The 18,521-nt window shown below is 39.6% G+C and overlaps 1 protein-coding gene across 1 annotated transcript in view; it reads right to left on the bottom strand.

Moving 5' to 3' along the window:
* Positions 1 to 18,521, bottom strand: part of STAT4 (signal transducer and activator of transcription 4) — a 39,502-nt gene that overhangs the window by 20,199 nt on the left and 782 nt on the right. Inside the window, exons 2-5 of the mRNA XM_009334198.1 lie at positions 17,399 to 17,543; positions 3,541 to 3,639; positions 2,658 to 2,750; positions 644 to 722 (exon numbers count right to left, since the gene is read on the bottom strand). Of these exons, the coding sequence (XP_009332473.1) occupies positions 644 to 722; positions 2,658 to 2,750; positions 3,541 to 3,639; positions 17,399 to 17,543 (416 nt within the window). The remainder of the gene's footprint in view (positions 1 to 643; positions 723 to 2,657; positions 2,751 to 3,540; positions 3,640 to 17,398; positions 17,544 to 18,521) is intronic.

Raw genomic sequence — 18,521 nt, 5'->3', positions numbered from 1 at the left:
CCTGGCCATATCCAGCCTCAAACATCTAGGATTGACATGTTTAAGAACTCGGACGTTTCAAGCCCAATATCTTTGCATGTTCAAAGGGAGATAATATGAAGATATCTGAGCAGACACAAGTGGACCTCAGTTTCTTTTCTGAAAGAGATCATGCAAGGACTGTTGCCATGTGCAGATCTCAACCATCATAGGCTGGTCAAACATGCATTCAGAGTGCTTACCAGCTGGTTATCACCACTGTGGTCAAAAAAGAACAGAAAGCCAAGTTAGAGGCTAAAAAAGTCAGTTTTGCACAACTCTACTCTGGTAAATAAGAGGCTTTTCCACATCCTGCCAAGGAAGGGCCATGTCAAAGGTGAGGAAATTGAAAAATAGGTTCTTTAAATTAAGATATTACTACTTTTTCATGCTGTTATTCAGCTTATCTGTAGAAAATAACTATACTTGCTCGACAAGATCCTCTTTACCCTCTTAACCCCAAAAGAGTCGTTATGTTCCAAGACTATAACCTTCTATAAAGTAAAAATCCATTTTTATGTTTACATATGTTATCTGGGTAATGCACAAAAATCCCTGATACTGGGGTCTAGCTGTGGAATCAGCCATTTCCTAGAGAATCTAAAAATATTATAAAAACTCTTACCTAAGCTTTGTATTGTTTTATACCTGAAGTCAAATTCCTCTTGCAAGTCTTCCAAGTATTTGACATCTTGGTCAGTCATCTTTCCCAGGGAAAAGAAAGTAAAATTATTTGGGTGTTCACAGTGGCATAAAAAGGAATTTGTTTTGTAATGGACAAATGCATAATGTAGTGTTTTCCTTTCCTACCATTTGAAAATCCTTAAGCAGTTCTGGGAACTCTGGTTTACTATCTTGTAAACTTTGAAAAAGACGATTGAATTATAAATGCACATTTATAACTACAGATTTATTTTACTTGTTCAGAAACCCAACTATTATCCTCTCTCCCACAGTCAAACAGTAGTTGATACAGCTTAACCACTTCTTGTTTACTAGTTCAATGACATAGTGGAAAGTAGGAATTATTACATTTAGCCTGAGCTAAATTGAAATTATTATGCCAATAATGTAACTCTCTTCATGGAACTTTAAAGCAGGGCAAACGGATAATTTTGCATTGACTTCAATGGAAATTGGAATGGGGTCTGCAAAGCCAAGAAAGGTGGAGCCAGAGACAGGATCAGAGCTCAGAGATTTTAAGAATTTAGGTAAAGAAACGAAACATTTTTGCTGGTTTGGCTTTTTGCAAGGGTTTGTTTTCATATGTATTGCAAAAAGTTTAGAAGGTGTTTTCTAGTAACCAAACAATGATAATTCAAAAAAAGACACATCAAAAGAAGGAGAATAAAACTGTAGGAAATCATCTGTTTTACTTTGAAGGTCTGTTTCTGTGCTGTTTATAGGAAGCCTTGATCCTGCCAACAACTCATAAGCAATCCTTTTTAGTTCCCTGAGATGTGCACATTAAGTGTCTGTGAAAATACAAAAACTCGTTTGCTAAATGAGGACACACAGAATTAGCTATTTTGGCTTCCTCTTTATTTTGGAGACTAAACTTTTAAATTACGTGTATAAGGTATGAAATTACATACACAAGGAGCTGGCTGATTTCTGTGTTCAACTTAATTACCTACTAAAAAAACCCTTGTATCTAGAAATCATTCTCATTTTCACTGGTCTTTCAGGGATCGCTGCACTTCCCCACACAGGCAGAAGGAGCTGCTGGGTTGCAGCTTTGTCTGCTTTTGCTCTTCAACTCTTATCTTATAACTTTATACATAGATAGAGGTCTAGTATCACATTCTTCCAAAGCTAGCTTTATCCTTTTAAGGGTTTCATCTCTCTAACCCTTCTTCCCCATGTAGGGAGACACCGATGAGAGAACGCTACTAGGACCTCTTTCCAGTATACCAGAAGTGTTGCTTTTGAATGGTATATGGACAGGTATTTCAAATATAACTTCTACATTGAGACTGCTGCAAAGCTGAAAGTGGGGCTGGGACAGCAAAAAGGCCATAGGTAATCTGAATCCTTATCCTGCCTTGAACTGAACGGGCAGGTATTCTCTGACTGAGCTTTCAAGGTCTCTATGGGACATAGCTACAAGTTTGGCTCAGCCCAGCTCTGCCCTGCAATGGTATGGGAAGATCCTGGAGAATTGTTACCATCAGCTCTCAATGTTCTTCTCCCCTCACGTCTCCAAAACATGTAATTATGTCACGTAGCCTTCAGCTTTACAAAGATCTTGGTACGTGACTCAGAGGTCACGAAGGCTAGCTACTGCTGACCCAACTAAAAGAGGCGAAGTTGCAGAAATACATTTATTGAACCTCGCATCTTTTTAGAGACAGTAGGTATGTTCTTACTGCACTCAGTGGTCTGCCTGCAACTCGCATAGGGATAAGTGTGATAGCTTTAAAATAGGTAGCTCTCACGCTGAACCCAGAGCAGCTGTAAAAACCTGAGGATCCAGGTATGTCCTGAGTAGTTAGTCTGGGCTGAGGTCCTCAGAATAATGGAAAATGGTTGGCGCACCTTGTTAGCAAAAGTATTTGTGCTACCCAGCTTAAAGATAGTTCAGGTATGTCTGTATGAAAGTCATGGCTGCGTAAACAGTGAACAGGACAATAAAAAACCTGAGCGCTGTTCTTGATGGCTGACACTTTGTGTTCTACATTTCTTTGTCGTTCTGAAACCACGGAGTTCTGCAGAGACTTTTCCAGCGGCCCCTGGAACACATCGAACAGATAATGGGTGGATGAGTAATAACGAGCAATAGTAACTGTACTGCAAGTTCTAGCATAGAGAGGGAATTCAGAAGCTGGTCTTCAACCAGCTGGAGACTGGTGTAAACAGACAAATCTGTTTAGTTCCACAGATTTGAAAAACATGCTGCCTTAACTTTGAAATCCAAAAGGTGAAAGGCTGTGGGTGTACTGCAAACATTAAACATCTAGTAAATTAAAGAAACCGAAACATAGATTATTAGATTTCTGAAAAAAGACCCATGTCACAATATACATATAAGAATATGTACTACATCCACAGGTGATTAAAAAGAACACATTTGACTTAAAAATTCTATCTGGGTTTTAACCATGTAACAATTTCCCCAAAATAGGTTTTATATGTAATTTTGAAGTTTCTTTCTTCAAACAACATAAAAACTATCAATGCCTTTGCAACGTAGCAGATGGAATGTCTTTTGCGTTGCATAATTAATATGAATTAATGCATTGCATAATTTAAAATATACAGATCTGTTTTGCAAAGAATAATCTCTTTAAAGCCTTTCCCACAGATTAAAGTCTTTGAAGATTAGCTGTGACAGAGAAGTCACTTATAGCAATGTTTGCAGCAGTAGAGCCACTAATGAAGTACAAACATGAGTTTAAAGGGCAATATTTGGTAACCCCTAGTGCACACAAATCACTCTAGTGGAATGAGAGGACAGGATTTGGTCCTAAAAGCATGTGAGCAGATTAACATGGAGCAGATTAATGAAATGTAATTCATTACCTGTACAGGCATGCTAGCTGCAGCCAATATTCTTCTTTCTTCTCTTAAACAGTTTGAGATGATCACTGCTATATGCATGGGATTACCATGATATTTGCCCTGCAAGCACAAGTAAATACAGTTTTCAAAAATTCAGATTCAGGCTGTCCCCCTGGAAATCACAGTGTGCTTCAGTGCCTATGAGCTACAGCTTGGTGCGGGTGGAAAAGACCCCCCCTACTGTTCTCGACCTGTGTTAGTGCTGGTTCAGCCTTGCAGTGCAGCATCAGTTAGTGCCATTGTCATAAAATATTCTTAACAATGTTCTACAGAGATTATAAAGATACAACTCTGAGATGTACATCATTTGAAGATCAAATTGCTCCACTGCTAACACAGCTGTTTTGAAAGGGCTTTCCTGTCAGCCTATTCTGTGCATGATTTTATCATGTCTTCCATTTTCAATAGGAAGTTGCTGTTAGCATGTAGCACTTCTGCCAACAAAAAACAGTAAGCATATCAATACGGTAACGATGCAAAGCAGAAAAACTTCCTCAGCATAAAGCAGAAGACAAATTTTAATGTCTACAAACAATTTTTCTCCTTCAACTAATAATGAGCCTAGGATGAAGGAAGAAGCAACTCTTGTCCCAAGCCAAAGAACCAAAAAATGTCTATATTTTTACAACACCATAAGTAAGGTGCAGAATTGCTGATGCGTGACTGAGGACTGGGCACAATTTGAACTAATATTGGTTTGTGCTGTATTTATCAAATTGGAATGATTGAGGACTTTCAAGCAGTGTCTTTCACGGTGATGTATTCGTTCAGTGTTTCTCAATATCCTTCATGCCTTTTATTCAGTATTCGTATATCATTTATTCAGATGCCCTTTATTCAGTGCTCATACAATTTTCAGCCATTCATTAGAATTAATGCAGTTCATTTCTTTTCCTGTACAGTTTCCAGTTCTGGACTTGTTCTATGTTCCCTTCTTTCTGATTAGTTTTTATTCTCATCATATTTTGCTGCCACTCAGAACTTCATTTATTCTTGCTTTCTCTGAATGTGGCACAATAGGTTTATACATATTTAAATTGATGCTGCATTTTCCTTTGATATCTCATACCAATTGTTGTAGTAGAAACAAGGGTGAACACATCTGATAGAAATGTGAACACACTGCTTCTACATGCCAACTACTACTATGACAGTGAACATATATTTCTAACACTTTTTACTAGACGGACAAAACCGAGTCATTTCCTGGGTGCTTTTGCATGAAATCTAAGTAATCTGACAGACTTTTTCATAATATGTTTTGACTTCAATTACGAGGTAAAGAAATATTATATTAAAAATGGTAATTTCAATCATGGAGATTTGGTTTGAGCTGTTTGGTATAAAATACCATGCTAGTGGTTATACTGTGGTTCCAGGTAGAGACTAAGGTGAAAGACATAGGACTCTTGAAACTAAATAACTGATGTACAAAATGTTCCCTTCTAGAGAAGCTTTGACTGCCATGGAGTTGCTAGCAATGAAACTAAGCTTTCTAAAGTTTCTAGGGTTTCTGAAGTCTTCTCAGGACAAATAAAGTACATGCCCCACAGTGCAACCAGTGCACACCCAAAGCAGTCTCGGTGCTGTGCCTCCTTTGATCTCTTTAAAAGCAGTTCAGGGTGGTGCTTTACTCTAGCAATCATCTGTACCAATTACCCCGAGGAATGGGAGTTATGGACTAGACTGATTTGGGGAGTTTCTCTGGAAAAATAAGTGGCGAGTAATACTACCCCAGGACACACTATGTCTCAAGTGAAACACTAAGCACTCCCTCCCTGCCTGCTCCTTGCTGGGCAGTGAGGGGGGATTTAACATTAAGGATACACTGCTGATTTCCACGTCCAACGACAATGCCAAAGATCTGCCGTTACTTGTTTCTCCCTGCCAGCTTCTTGGCTATAAGGGTAGTAACTATGTTCTCGCTGCACACTTCCTTCAGCGCAACTGAACTTCATGCCCAGGAATATATCCGTAGTCCCCTTTATTGAGCGTATTCCCAAGCTGTCTCTGCGTAGTGTCAGGATGTAACTTTGGGAAGGGAATACAGGAACGTGGGTACTGGCTATGATCTTCCTGCAAAAGACTAAGAGTGGAGTGGAGCTTCATGTGGAAGTAAGGTAAAGGTAGGGTCCAACAGCAACAGCCGGGTAACAGCCGGAGCAAATTAATTGCTGCAAAGAATGATTGTGCTCTTGGCTGTGCGGTGCCAGCCCTTGACTCGTGCCAGTCCAGTGCCTGTCTGACTCCTTAGTGAGCCAATCCAGATTGCTAACTGGGTTGGAAAACACTCGTGCTTTTTTGCTGAACAGGTTTTCTGCTCCTCAGTGGACTGAAACTGCTCAGAAAAGGATGAGTTTATTGTTAAGGACTAGCGCACGTGAAGTCAGGAGAGGTTGGCTGGGAGAGGAGAGAACAGGCCTGCCTTCTTTCAGCTGCAGTCAGTTGTATTGCTAAGCCTGTCTCATCTATCTGCACCTTGATTAGAGGAAAAAAAAAAAGTCCTGTTTTTAATAAGGCTTGGGATGAAAGCTGTGGTGAGAAATCTGTGACTGGTGTAAATCCACTGATGTGCATATTAATTCCTCAGTTAATGTCTGTTAACTTCTGCTTGTTGCTGTTATTTTTTTGCTGGTAAAACAGGGTCCCGCCTTTCACATACATGGCTAGTATACGAGGACCATACCACACGTTGGTATCTGCAGGCTATCTGAAGCTACCAAGCTTGAGGAGTGTTTAGTCCCGGTTTACCACTGCCCAACAGAATTCAAGCACTCTAAGGGTTGATGGTTGCCTTTTGTCTTTGCCCTGTGAAAAAAAGGAGCCAAACAAAAGCTATTTAACAAAGTCAAGAAGAAATAAAAATCCTTTCTTGGAGCTGGAAAATGCATTTATGTAGAAGAGGCACTTGAAAAAAATCTTCTGACAGTGGGATGTTTTAAAATCCCCCACAAAAAATGCCAGGTATTAGGGACTTTCCTAGCATTTCTAGATACTATTCATATGCAAAACTTAAAAACTCTTTCTCTCTCTCTCTTTTTCTTTGTTTCATTAAGAGAAAACCATCTGCATCAAGAGGTGAAGTGGAAATTCACTTTTTCTTTTTCTTTCTTCTCTAACTCATAAAGCTCTAATAATAAGCTGTGCCCGTAGTGATTCCCACACTTGTGCCTGTCTGGTGCTTGTTCAGCTCCACTTGATTCAGTCTGAGCAGACACCGAGCAGGTCGACAGAGAACTGCCACCTGCCCTCCTGGAGCAGCAGCCCCTCAGACAAAAGCTGGGATAATGGTGGATCTGCAGTACCGATGCTTGCAATCAAAGGCTAGGAACGGGCCTTGCCTTTGCGATAGACAGATGCTCTGAATGCTGGACAGCTGGCATGGAGCTGAGCAGTGTGCCACAGCCTGAGCGGGCATCCCCTTCTGTGGGTCTTGAGCTCTCTCTCCTAGAACAGCTATATTTGTACAATCTAGGCTATCTATGTCGATAGCCTCTTTTGCAGTAATCTAGCAGATGGATTGCAACTCAACACTAATAAACTGATAAATAATAAGTTGTAACATTAAATAGCTCAATAATTGTAACTTATTAAATAATAATTACTAAAAGTCACAATAACCAATGTGTTTTACTGTCAAAATAATAACACTGAATTTTTTCTCCCCATGTTTTATACTTCTCAGAGGTAATTACACTTCAGAACGTGCCACTCAGTATTCACTTATTATCTGTCTACTGCCAACTCTTGCTGTTCTGCACTTCCATTTTGTCTTTGGTTGAGGGCAGAATTTGCTCATGATGACCTTGGCTTCTAAATGACTAATTGAAAATTATTTCCTATCATTGAAAGGGTAGTATAAGTTGGAAAATAAAGGAAATTTAACCAAAAAAAGGCTTGAGATGGGGGAATCCTGACTTAGTGTGACATCAGCATTGGCAGCCAGGAAAGGAGAAAGGGTGTGGATTCTGTAGTTATGCAAAATCGTATTATTAAGTTTAGATATTTATAGAGAAAACTTATAATTGTCTTTTGATAAATACCAACAAAGAGAAATTGAGGATTCACTTTTCATCTGAAGTTTCAAACAGAAACATTAGTCTTATCTGCTTATGTTGCTGTAATTCTGTTGTTCTTAGAAATTTTCTTTCTCCTCTTTTCCATTTTGATGAGGTCTTCCATATCATGATTTACAACAAACAACAAATGATCTTATTTGGACTGGCTTCTTCTCGGTAACTACCAGCATGATGCTAAATTTAAGCAAATGGGGGAAATTAAACTTTCATTCTGAACAGGTGAAAATTTTCTCTGAATGCTGATGACATTTCCTCAGGAGAAAACCTTCCTACCACTGCCCAGCATGCCCTGTCTCTACTCCAGAGACATCTGTTGTAATGGTATCTTACTAGATCATGAAGAAAAGCAAAGAGGCATTTCTGCAAAAACAATTTATACGTTATAGTATGCGGAGTTTAGACCTTTTAGCCAAATTTTAAAACAGCTTGAACTATTTGGGATATGTTAAGATGCATGAAACAGTGGCTGGGGAAATGCAAGATTTGATTCTGTAAGTTGTAAGATCATGGAGAAACTTTAAAATACATATTATGAGACTTTAAAATACATGTGCTTTTAAAAAGAACAAAAGGGTCTGGAGCACAAGTCGTATGAGGAGCGGCTGAGGGAACTGGGGTTGTTTAGCCTGGAGAAGAGGAGGCTGAGGGGAGACCTCATCGCTCTCTACAACTCCCTGAAAGGAGGTTGTAGCGAGGTGGGTGTCGGTCTCTTCTCCCAAGTAACAAGCGATGGGACAAGAGGAAACGGCCTCAAGTTGCACCAGGGGAGGTTTAGATTGGATATTAGGAAGAATTTCTTCACTGAAAGGGTTGTCAAGCATTGAACAGGCTGCCCAGGGAAGTGGTTGAGTCACCATCCCTGGAGGTATTTAAAAGACGTGTAGCTGTGGTGCTTAGGGACATGGTTTAGTGGTGGACTTGGCAGTGCTAGGTTAACGGTTGGACTTGATGATCTTAAAGGTCTTTTCCAACCTAAACGATTCTATAAACAACTGTCAATTTTAGTATCTGAAATCTACTGCTTTTCCTGAGACGAATGAAGAAATCTAGACCAGAGATCACTCTCTTACTCTTCTTTTCTTCCCATTTTTTAAATTTTCCAAAATTTAGCTTATTTTCCTGTGGACAGTTCCATCACAAAGTGGATCAGTCCTAACCACAATAATATTGGCCAGCTTTCTTTTCATGTGTCAAAGGTCTCTATATACTGCACACATCTATAAATGGATACTATATATGTACTACTTGAGTATCCCGAGTCTGTTTTCAGTGATTAAAGTAGAGGATTAGGTATTAATGACTGTTGGTCTTTACTTGTAAAGTAGAAGGATGTGCTGTGAAACCTTTAGAAAGTCAGTCAGGGGTTCACCTGGTTATCTGCTGGTTTTCAAGGTGACCTAAAAAGGACTTGAGTAGGTTTTAGTGCTTTCTAATTCTGAAAAAGCGCTTCAGAATTTCGTTTTTTCCCCTGCTTTTCTCTTTTTTCCTTTTTTTTTTTTTTTTTTAAACTGTCAAAAACATTTCTTGGTTCTCCTAGAAAAACCCTGCTTGAGCCTTTTAATTGTATACAATAAGAGCTTTACTGGATGCATGGAACCGCTAACTAGTATGACTCTTGATGTATTTGTTGAAGTTGAATGAGTATTTAAATAAGCTGATGGAAGAGAGGTGGGACACGGAGAGATAGGAAACAGGATTACAAAGTCAAGCAAAAATACATTTCCTTCCCTGTTGTTCACTTGTGATATGCTTATTTTACTAAGTCTAATACTTAGCATCTTTCTTGATAAGCAGATATCTCATCTTTCATGTAATTAAAAAGCAGGGAGAAAAAACCTTTTGTCTACCATTTTATTTTTGAAAGAAAAAAAACTTTGGTATAGTTGTGTATCTCAAAGAAATGTGTGGGTGGGAAGGCATAACCATACACACTTATTTCCCATTTTCACCTTCAAATATGACAAACAGCATTTGGCCTTGTTTTGTTTTCTACCTTTGTTTATGCATCCAGGCAGAAAGTCTAATGAAGACAGTACTAGGATACAAAGAAAGAGTCGGTCCTTGTGCTACCCTGATATAGGTAAAGTGCTTGGGAGTTTTTTGAAAGCCTGTATTTAAACATGTGGTATTCTTACTAAAAAATCTTTTTCTAATGGAAAGATGGCTCTGTTTTATCTAGGACTTTAAGAGGAAGTACCTGTGACACTATCTATTTAGATTGCTCTTGTTAGACTTTTATTTTTAGATTTCCCCTTCCCCCTCTCAAAATACATGAGAGAACTTAAAGGCAACCTCATTGGTTTAGACGACTCCTGTGATGTGTGGGAAGTCCTAATACATAAGTCTGCAATGTTGTAGTTCTGCTTTTCTCATATTGTATAATGCATAACTTCCAAAAGACTGTACATTTTTTTTAGGACATGCGCAACCAAATTGCAATAGGCAAAGCTATAAAAGCACAGTGAATAAGCTGTGAAGACAGAGATCTTTTTTTCCATCCCCCAGTTCGACCCAAAATTTCACTGCTGAGTCCCTCCCAATAGACACTAAAACTAGTCAAGGAACAGTCTATAGAAACAGCAGATTTCTAAGCAGGTAGGGTGAGATACCACCACAGAAAATATATGGCTGTAGATCTCATCATCAGGCAGTAGAGCTGTGCTGCTACAGGAGATGAATAACGTAGTGATGCTTCTTATTTAAATGAGATTTATTTCAGAATAAATCAAAGTACAGTGTTCCCTATGAAAAAGAGTAAAACAGCGGAGGAGAGACAGGACTGATTTTTTTTTTCTCACCATCTTCTGGACACAACGACCTGAGTGTTATTAACTAATCTCTCAGGCAGATGTTTGACTGCAACTGGGCCCTTAATACTCCAGAATGAATAAAGCCCACAAGAGGTTGTTTAGTTTGTTTGCTTGGTTTTTTACTTCTTTTTGTAAGCTAACTTAACTCTTTTATTCCTTCTACAAAACAAAACTGAAATGTTTATAAATTGTTAGTTACATTGGTCAAATAGTAACTAGGAACTCAAAAATATTTTACTTCTAATAAGTAACCTTTTTTCAGTCTTGTGTCAAGCATTTTTAAAAGTCTTTATTAGCTGATGTGCAGTCACCAGCCAGTGATCACTAACAGCAGACAGCTAGCTGCTTTAGCATACAGACTTCTATGCGAGGTTCCCCATTTGTAAGCCGATTTTTTTTGTAAACAGCTTTAATGGTTGAACTGGAAAACTCACTGGGGACAAGATGCTAATATGAAAAACCAATCTGAATTGTATTATACATTGGTTTGAAACACATTTCCTGCTATAATTTGTTGCTTTGTTGATCTGGCAGGTTACGTAAGTGCAAAATACAGGTAAACAACATTTTAAAATGGATATTCTGTGGTGTATTAGAAACTTTCTCTATTTTGTTCCATTCTCACCCTGTTGTAAGTTTTAACAGGAAACTGCAACTTTAAACATCAGTGGCTGTTTCCATTCTTCGCAAATGTTTCTCAGCACAGTACTTATTAGAAATATTTTTAAAGTACCAACTGGAATGTCCTATTTCAGATCTAATGCTATTTTCTCCATTTTCTTTGATGCACTGAAATAAACAATCTTAGGATCCGTCATGCATGTACCTTTCTGGTGCAATGACTTGCGTAAGAAGTCACCTTGAACTAAAATAAAAACCTTTATATGTTCACTTTAATTCTATCTGGAGAATCACAAAGATGTTCAGTTCTCATTACAGATGGAAACAGGCTGTGCAGTATAACTGAAAACCTGAAACAGAATCAGGAACGCACTACTGTGTTACTGTTGTAAGTACCATCGTGTAAAGTAAGATGTTATTTGTTCGCCCTGCTTAGAAACAGGGTGAATTTTATATGGAACAAAGTGCCATAATGTTAATATATGTCAATTAGGCTGACAGAAGATACTTTCAGATACTATTCCAGATCTTTCCATAAAAAAGTAGGGCTGTGTAGGAGGAAGAAATGTAACTAAAGTGTTATTTCCCAACTTCATAGTATAACCATAGTGCTTCCAAAAGCTTGTTTTGATATAATTGGTTGGTGTCAATTAGCAAATCCGGTGATTCTGCCTGACCTCTCCCTTTGTAAGCACTCCCCAAGATGTTCAAGGTGTGCACAAAGACCTGCTCATTCAGGCAGAACCCCCACTGCCGGCCCTCCCCTCATCTTAGGCTCTAGCAGGGCTGGTGAGTGGGTAAAGTTCACCGATACCTGAGAATCTGCCATGAGTATTAAATGAATATTATGAATATACATAATTGACAGCAAAATGTTCCCCAGAGCACACAGTATACTCAATAACTCAGGCTTCAATGGTGAATGAGCAGAGTAGCCCTTCTTCCTATTCCTGAAATCTGTTATTTCACTTTTGTAAAGGAAGATTTATGTAATCACATTTTCCCCTGAATACCGTAAACAGTGATGTGACACAGATGCATGTTGCCATTAATGAGAAGGGATTGCTTTCAAAAGTTATCTTGAGACTAGAACATAAATGAGAGTTTCAATTATGAGTAGGACGATTCTGGGAATTTCTGCTTTTTCCTGATGTAGATGTCCTGCACCCATCGCGGTGCGCAGCACAGCCAGCGGCTCTCCAGTTCCTGGGAGCTCACCTGGGCCCACGCATGAGCCGGGCTGCATCCCACAGAGCTACACCTCATCTAGCAGGTACCTGCCGAGTGCTCCAAATTTCCAGCTTGGAGTTGTGGGGGAAGAACATCCCTGAGATGAACATCACTGCATTACTCGGAGACCCACAGGCAATTGCCTGCCAGTACCATTCCTAAATGGAGCGGTGGGACGCTGGGGTATGGTGGCCATCTCTGATTCCCAGGCTACTCTGAGCCTCCCCTGCCTTGGCTCCCCTGGTGCACTGCAGCCCGGCTGCTCTCCCCTAACCAAAGATTTTGGTATGTGAGTCAGGAACATGGACAGTGCGTGTCTTACACGAGTGTCTCTATAGTTCACTGGTTGTCTCTGTGTACAAAATCTACTCATGTATTGCACAGGAGCTTACATCAGGGACAGGTATGCTGTCATTTAAAAGCATTCCTTCTGAAAACTAAGATGTAGTTGTTCATGGGCTAAGGTCGTGTAGACTGTTGCATCTGCAGTTTGGTTCCTAGAAGTTCTGGGCAGCTCTTCTGAGCTTAACATCTGCCCTTTATGTTTTGTTGTCGTGGCAACAGCACAAACCATCTCCTTGTGACCAATCTGCTTTGCTTTTCTCCATCTAGGTCTTAAGCAGGAGAAAGAAACACAGACTATTCCCCCCTCTTTCCCCCACCGCTGCTGGGGAGAGCAGGAGTTCTGTAGGAAGATGGACAGAGAATTTAACCTTAGCAAGTGACTGTGCTGTACTGTCTCCCACCAAAGAACACAGCAACAAAAGGCTGCTCTGCTGTAAAAATGAATCCAGTTTACTGACTGGAGTAGTAATAATAATGTAAGAAGTAAATGCAAAGGATTTTAACCTAAAACGCTGACCCTGATTTTAATATAATATATGCATTTATACCAGATCAATGTCAAGAAGCGATGTTTCAATGAAAGCAAGAAGTAGAGAAGCAAATTACTGAGAGCTAGCAGTAACCTCAGCTGCTTAACTAAGTTTCTTAGCACTTTTTCAAGTGCTTATAACTTTGTCAAATCACATGTTTCCTGGTCAATGTTTCTTTTTGCCTCAAGATAATTTTGGAAATGTCAGCAGTCTGAGCAGAAATGCCATGTTCCACAGTTGTTTCTTTAATGGTAAGAGAATAGGGATGGTCCCTGTGGCCTGAAAGCAAGGGTGCCAGGCAGACCTGTCTTCCTGCTAAGAATTCTACTCTTTGCCCTTCACGATGCCTAAGATTGCCTGAAGCTTTGTATTGCAAGTATGAGGCAGGCAAGTTCTCACTTCTTCCACTATTTCCATTGTTATTTTCATGGAGCAACTAAGATGTCTATGTAAAGATGTTTCAGTTGAAGCTTAGAATAGAACATTTCCTCCATTTTAGAACAAAAAAGAATCCCAGGGAGATCTTTCAGATGGGGTGTGCTTGGCTGTGGTGCTGGTAACTTGTAGGCATAATTCTCTCTAGATTCAGTAACAGCACCAGGAATCTTGATCGTAACAAATCCATTGCTGTCTAGCAAACAGCTGCACAAGCCATTTGTAAAGTGTGCATTGCTTCCTCTTCTAAGGCTGCTCTTCATTAATGATCTAGATGTATTTCTAATTAAACATTAGTCCCTCACTTTGCCTTTTGTCAAGAACTACAGATTGCTTTTGAATGGCTTTTGTGTGTTCTCTAATTATTTTATTATTACTATTGTCGTAGTATTTAGGAACCTGTACCATAGCTCAACATACTACTCTGCATCTTAGTGATAAATGCTGGTTTTCAGCATAATCTAGTTTGACAAATATTACTTAATATTGTAACACAATGTGGCTCAAAATAATGAACATTGCACTCAGATCATGTATTGAGGTTGACCAGCTTTGTGTGTGTGTGTGTGCACACGTTGTACATGTGTCTGTACGTGTGTGTGTGGTATAGAGGGGAAGGAAGAGGAGTGAACTGTGAAATTTCAAAGAAGTGCTTGCGCTAGAGGGCAAAGCGGAGATAAAGGTGGGCTCATGGTAACTAACCTTCAGAGAAAATCAAACCAACACTGTTCGCAGAGTCACCAGAAATGAAGAGATGTTTCTAAATGTAGCTTCCTCTCCTATTTAGTCTTTCACCAGTCTTTCCTCCATCAAAGTCAGTAAAAAATCTCACTGGTTTTACAGTGTACCCTTCCAGTTTCCCTTTCTCTATGTGGTGTGTTGGGACAGAAGGGACCATGGCACTGTACTGTGTACATCAGTCACACTTTTCTGGTGTTGTCTCATGAAACTGTCACAAACTAGCTCAAATTGCAAGAGTTAGGTATCTGCAAGCGCATCCAGCTGTGGGTGGGGACCCAAATGCCCAGTTCCAAACTTCCCATATATTCAGCAATAAAATACAATCAGTGATGCATTAAAAAAATTAGACCCATAATTACATAATTTGCATACTCAAATTTAAGGACATTACAGCAGATACTGTCCATACTATGTGTCATGTACCGTTCATAGTCCATTAATAATACTTGACAGTTAATAACAAGGATAGGCGGTCAGCTGATTACAACTACCATAACATTTTTTTCCTGATGTACTTACCTAACCAATAAAGACATAATTTTAGCAGCTGAAGCTCAGGAGTCTGCCTGTGCAGCTCTATAGAACATGCAGCCCAAACTTTGGCTGAAAATGTATTTATCACCTATGTTCTAAATACCTGTGTCACAGATTTCTTAAGACAGTTTATTTGCCTTATCCAAAATAATAATAATAATAGTAAATACCACCACCCATTACAAGAATCTGGTCCTACTCCAGCCTGTAGAAATTATTTTGAAAATCAGAATAGACTGTGGGTGATAGTGCTAAAGGTCATAAGAAATCAGGAAAAGCTCTAATAGTGAAAGTGCCGTTCAGTATCTGGTAGTTCGCATGTGTATTTTGAAACTGAAGGAGTAGCTTTTTATCTAAATACAGGTTATCTGCTGTCTTGATATAATGGAGAAAGGCCAACATCATTAGTGATGGAGAGAGCTCTTGTATTTTTTTTGCTCAGCTGGAAACATTTTACTGCAAAGCTCAAGACTGAGATAATTTTTAATAAGTGGTATAATTCCAGCATCACAGATGTCCTCACAAGAAGTTGATAATGCTTTAGGCTGCAAACCTACAGACCTTTGCAACCCAAGGGAGCAGAGAAGCCTTGCTGCTTGAGAAAGCTTGCTGAGTCAGGGCCTTACAGTGCTACAGGGTGATAGAGAAAACAAGTTGGTGCATGTCACAACTTGTGCGGCATTTCTTTTCAGAGCCAGCAATCAAGTGAAATGGTGAGTTAGGCTACTCCACATGGATCTTTACTGTTGCTTTATCTAGAGAAGGAAAAGACCAGCTCTGGTGCTGGCTCTGCTGCTGCTGTAAGTAGTATATGGTGACTGTAACCTAGCTGTACCCTTGTAATGGGGACGCCTGAGCGTTTTGGCTTGTTCTGGAATCGTGACCCAGATCCTTGCCACCTGAGAAACCACTTAATCACCTTCTCCTGCTTTTCTGGAATAAGCCTCCTTTGCTTTGTGCTCTTTGGGAAGCACATCATAGTATAATTTCCAAACGTGCCAGGACTTAAAGGAAATGGTTTCCATTCTGGCCGTTTTGACACTGGCTATTACATAAACTCATCTGTGTGTGCCCAAGGCCTGATTACTTGTCTCGGTAAGCCAAATTTCACAGAGCATGCCGAGCTGCCACTTCAAGTTTTGGTAAAAATTTTAGAATAAAATAAATGGTGTGAAGAGAAAAAGGAACAGTGAGAGACTAATTTTGTAGAGCCCGTATGTAAATATATACCAGTTCTTCTGCATGTGCACATTATGATGGTATAATCATAAATGCACAATCTTTTAAGCCAGGAATACACCAATGCAACTGCTCGTTTCAGTGCCCTGAAATGCTCTTTCCGTGTGTATGCTGCCGTGGGACAATACCTTTACTAAGGTGATTCAGCTCTGTCTCAGCCCTACTGTAGTAAAGTGTGCCAAGACCATGACAGAAATAACAGGATTAACCTTTCTGCAGTTAACTCCAAAAGCAGTTAAGTAAATTTGGTGTTCGAGCAGTACTGAAATTATGGATAGTGCCACTACACAAACCAGAAAAGAAACAAAAAGCAACTTTAGTTTTAAGTTACATGAGACTGCTTGCATAACACGGGAAGAAAAAGTGGTGGCGATGGAAATATTGTCACATTTTTAAGAGGCCACCATTAGGGAAAAAGAATAGAAAGACATACAACCATAAAGAGAACAAAATAATTGGCAAGGTCATGGTAAGATTTTCCAGACCAGTATATCTATCTCTCTCAACTAAAGAAAATGTTTTGCAAGCAATATAATTGTTATTTAAGTACTTATGAAAACACCATCAAAGAAGAGAAAAACCCCCAAATTTCAATTAAACTCAGATACATATCTGTTTTATGCAGAAGATGGATAGATGTCAGGAAGTAGGTGACTAATGAAGTGGAACTCTGAGAATCCTTGCCTTAGATAAACAATTATTAGAGAAACACTCAGCCAATCAAAATAAATATAATTTTGCAGAAGCCTAATGGAAAATCCTTTAAGCCATTCATAACAAATAATCCCAGCGAAGCATAAAATAGCAAACGTGCTAATGATTTACAGGGGTACCTTTTTCAGGGTGCTGCTTTAAGCCCCAAATATGCATTTTTATTCCATAGTTAAATATCCGTATGTGTCTGAAAGGTGGCAATTACATTTGTAATAAACATGAACATCCATAAGCACTATGCAGTCTTATTCTTAAGAGCTTAGTGAAACACAGATACACACAGGGCTGAAAAGTCACAGCACTTGTATCTGAACAGCGTGCATTAAAATGTGAATTATTGTTCCACAGAGTAACAGACAGTGCAATTATTATTTTGAATTATCTCGTTGAAGGCTTGGTCTTCCCATAGCCGCTTGGAGTCTATAGCGATCAGGACAGCTCTGAGCTGTGCACAGGAACAAACTGCCTTCAGCAGAGGTTGGGCACTACCTTTAGAAACCAGTAAAGAGTGTACAATTTGTCACCAGAAGTAACAGCCTACCTGCAGCAGCTTCCTGATTCTTTTCAGGTTGTGTATCAAGAGAAGATTCTTTTCCTGTGAAACCCGGTCCAGCTGTTCGTCCACTTGTATTAGCAAATTCTGCAAAAGGATCGTTGCCATTGCTTCATTGTTGGATGCAGCCTCCCTAAAGAATCAATCAATGAGAACCACACGTTTAAAATGTCGTAAGAAGTGTCAATCTATCTGTACAGAAAATCACAATCCATTCAGAAATTTAGGCAGCAAAAAAAAGGCTTTAAATAGATGGCGACTTGCATATAGTTAGAGGTTTGTGAATAACTGATTTTATGATCCTTTCATTTATATTCACGCAGATATACAGCTATAAAGACAGGGCGAGAATGTTCTTAGCACAGGCTATGGAGTCAGCCAGAGGGGAGACAACCAGGGTTTTCTAGTCTCTGGTCCAGTGAATGTTTAAATATTTTTAGCCCACTTCCCAGAGGGAACGAGGCTTATGCATACTGTCCCTCTCACTCTGTCAGTCACACAGATACAATTTCTGAATGTGCTGCCCAGTTTCAGACAAAGTTGACAGTGGGCTCAAAGTCCAGAAGATAGTATGTTCTTACAAATTTCACAGAAAACTGGCAGGTTGGTAGAAGAGAGGAATCCAAATTAGTGCCTCCACTGCGGAAAATGGCAGTAATAACTTGCTCCAGGAGGCAACAGCCAGATGGCCAGTCAGCAGATATGTATCTTCACACCAGGCGCCAGATGAGCCTTCGCCCGGCCAAACTATTTGGGGATACAGGAAGACTCTGAAGCTACTGGTGAAGGGTATGTAGGGGACAAAGGACACAAACACGCACAAAAACGGGCTTTACTGGTTCTGCTGTTTATGGGACAGCTTGGTACCTGAGGGGCAATAACATTAGTGAGCAAAATAGATGAAGATAGACTGAGGACTGCATGGTATCCTTGTCCTTGGGATATTCTCTCCCCTTGCCCCCCAAATGGCAGATGCCTGTTTGAGATATGCCTGCTAAATCTGGCGAAACGGAGATTTTAATGTTTCCCATGTTCCTACAGCCCCATAAACACTGAGCTATAAACTGTAAGGAAAGATTATACTCCTTAGCAGATTTCCCCCCCCCCCCCA

This window comes from Pygoscelis adeliae, unplaced genomic scaffold (genome assembly GCF_000699105.1).
Source record: "Pygoscelis adeliae isolate BGI_AS28 unplaced genomic scaffold, ASM69910v1 Scaffold251, whole genome shotgun sequence".
Lineage (NCBI taxonomy): Eukaryota > Metazoa > Chordata > Aves > Sphenisciformes > Spheniscidae > Pygoscelis > Pygoscelis adeliae.
Note: the sequence above shows the minus strand (reverse complement) of the source record. Positions and strands in the feature narration are given on the sequence as shown.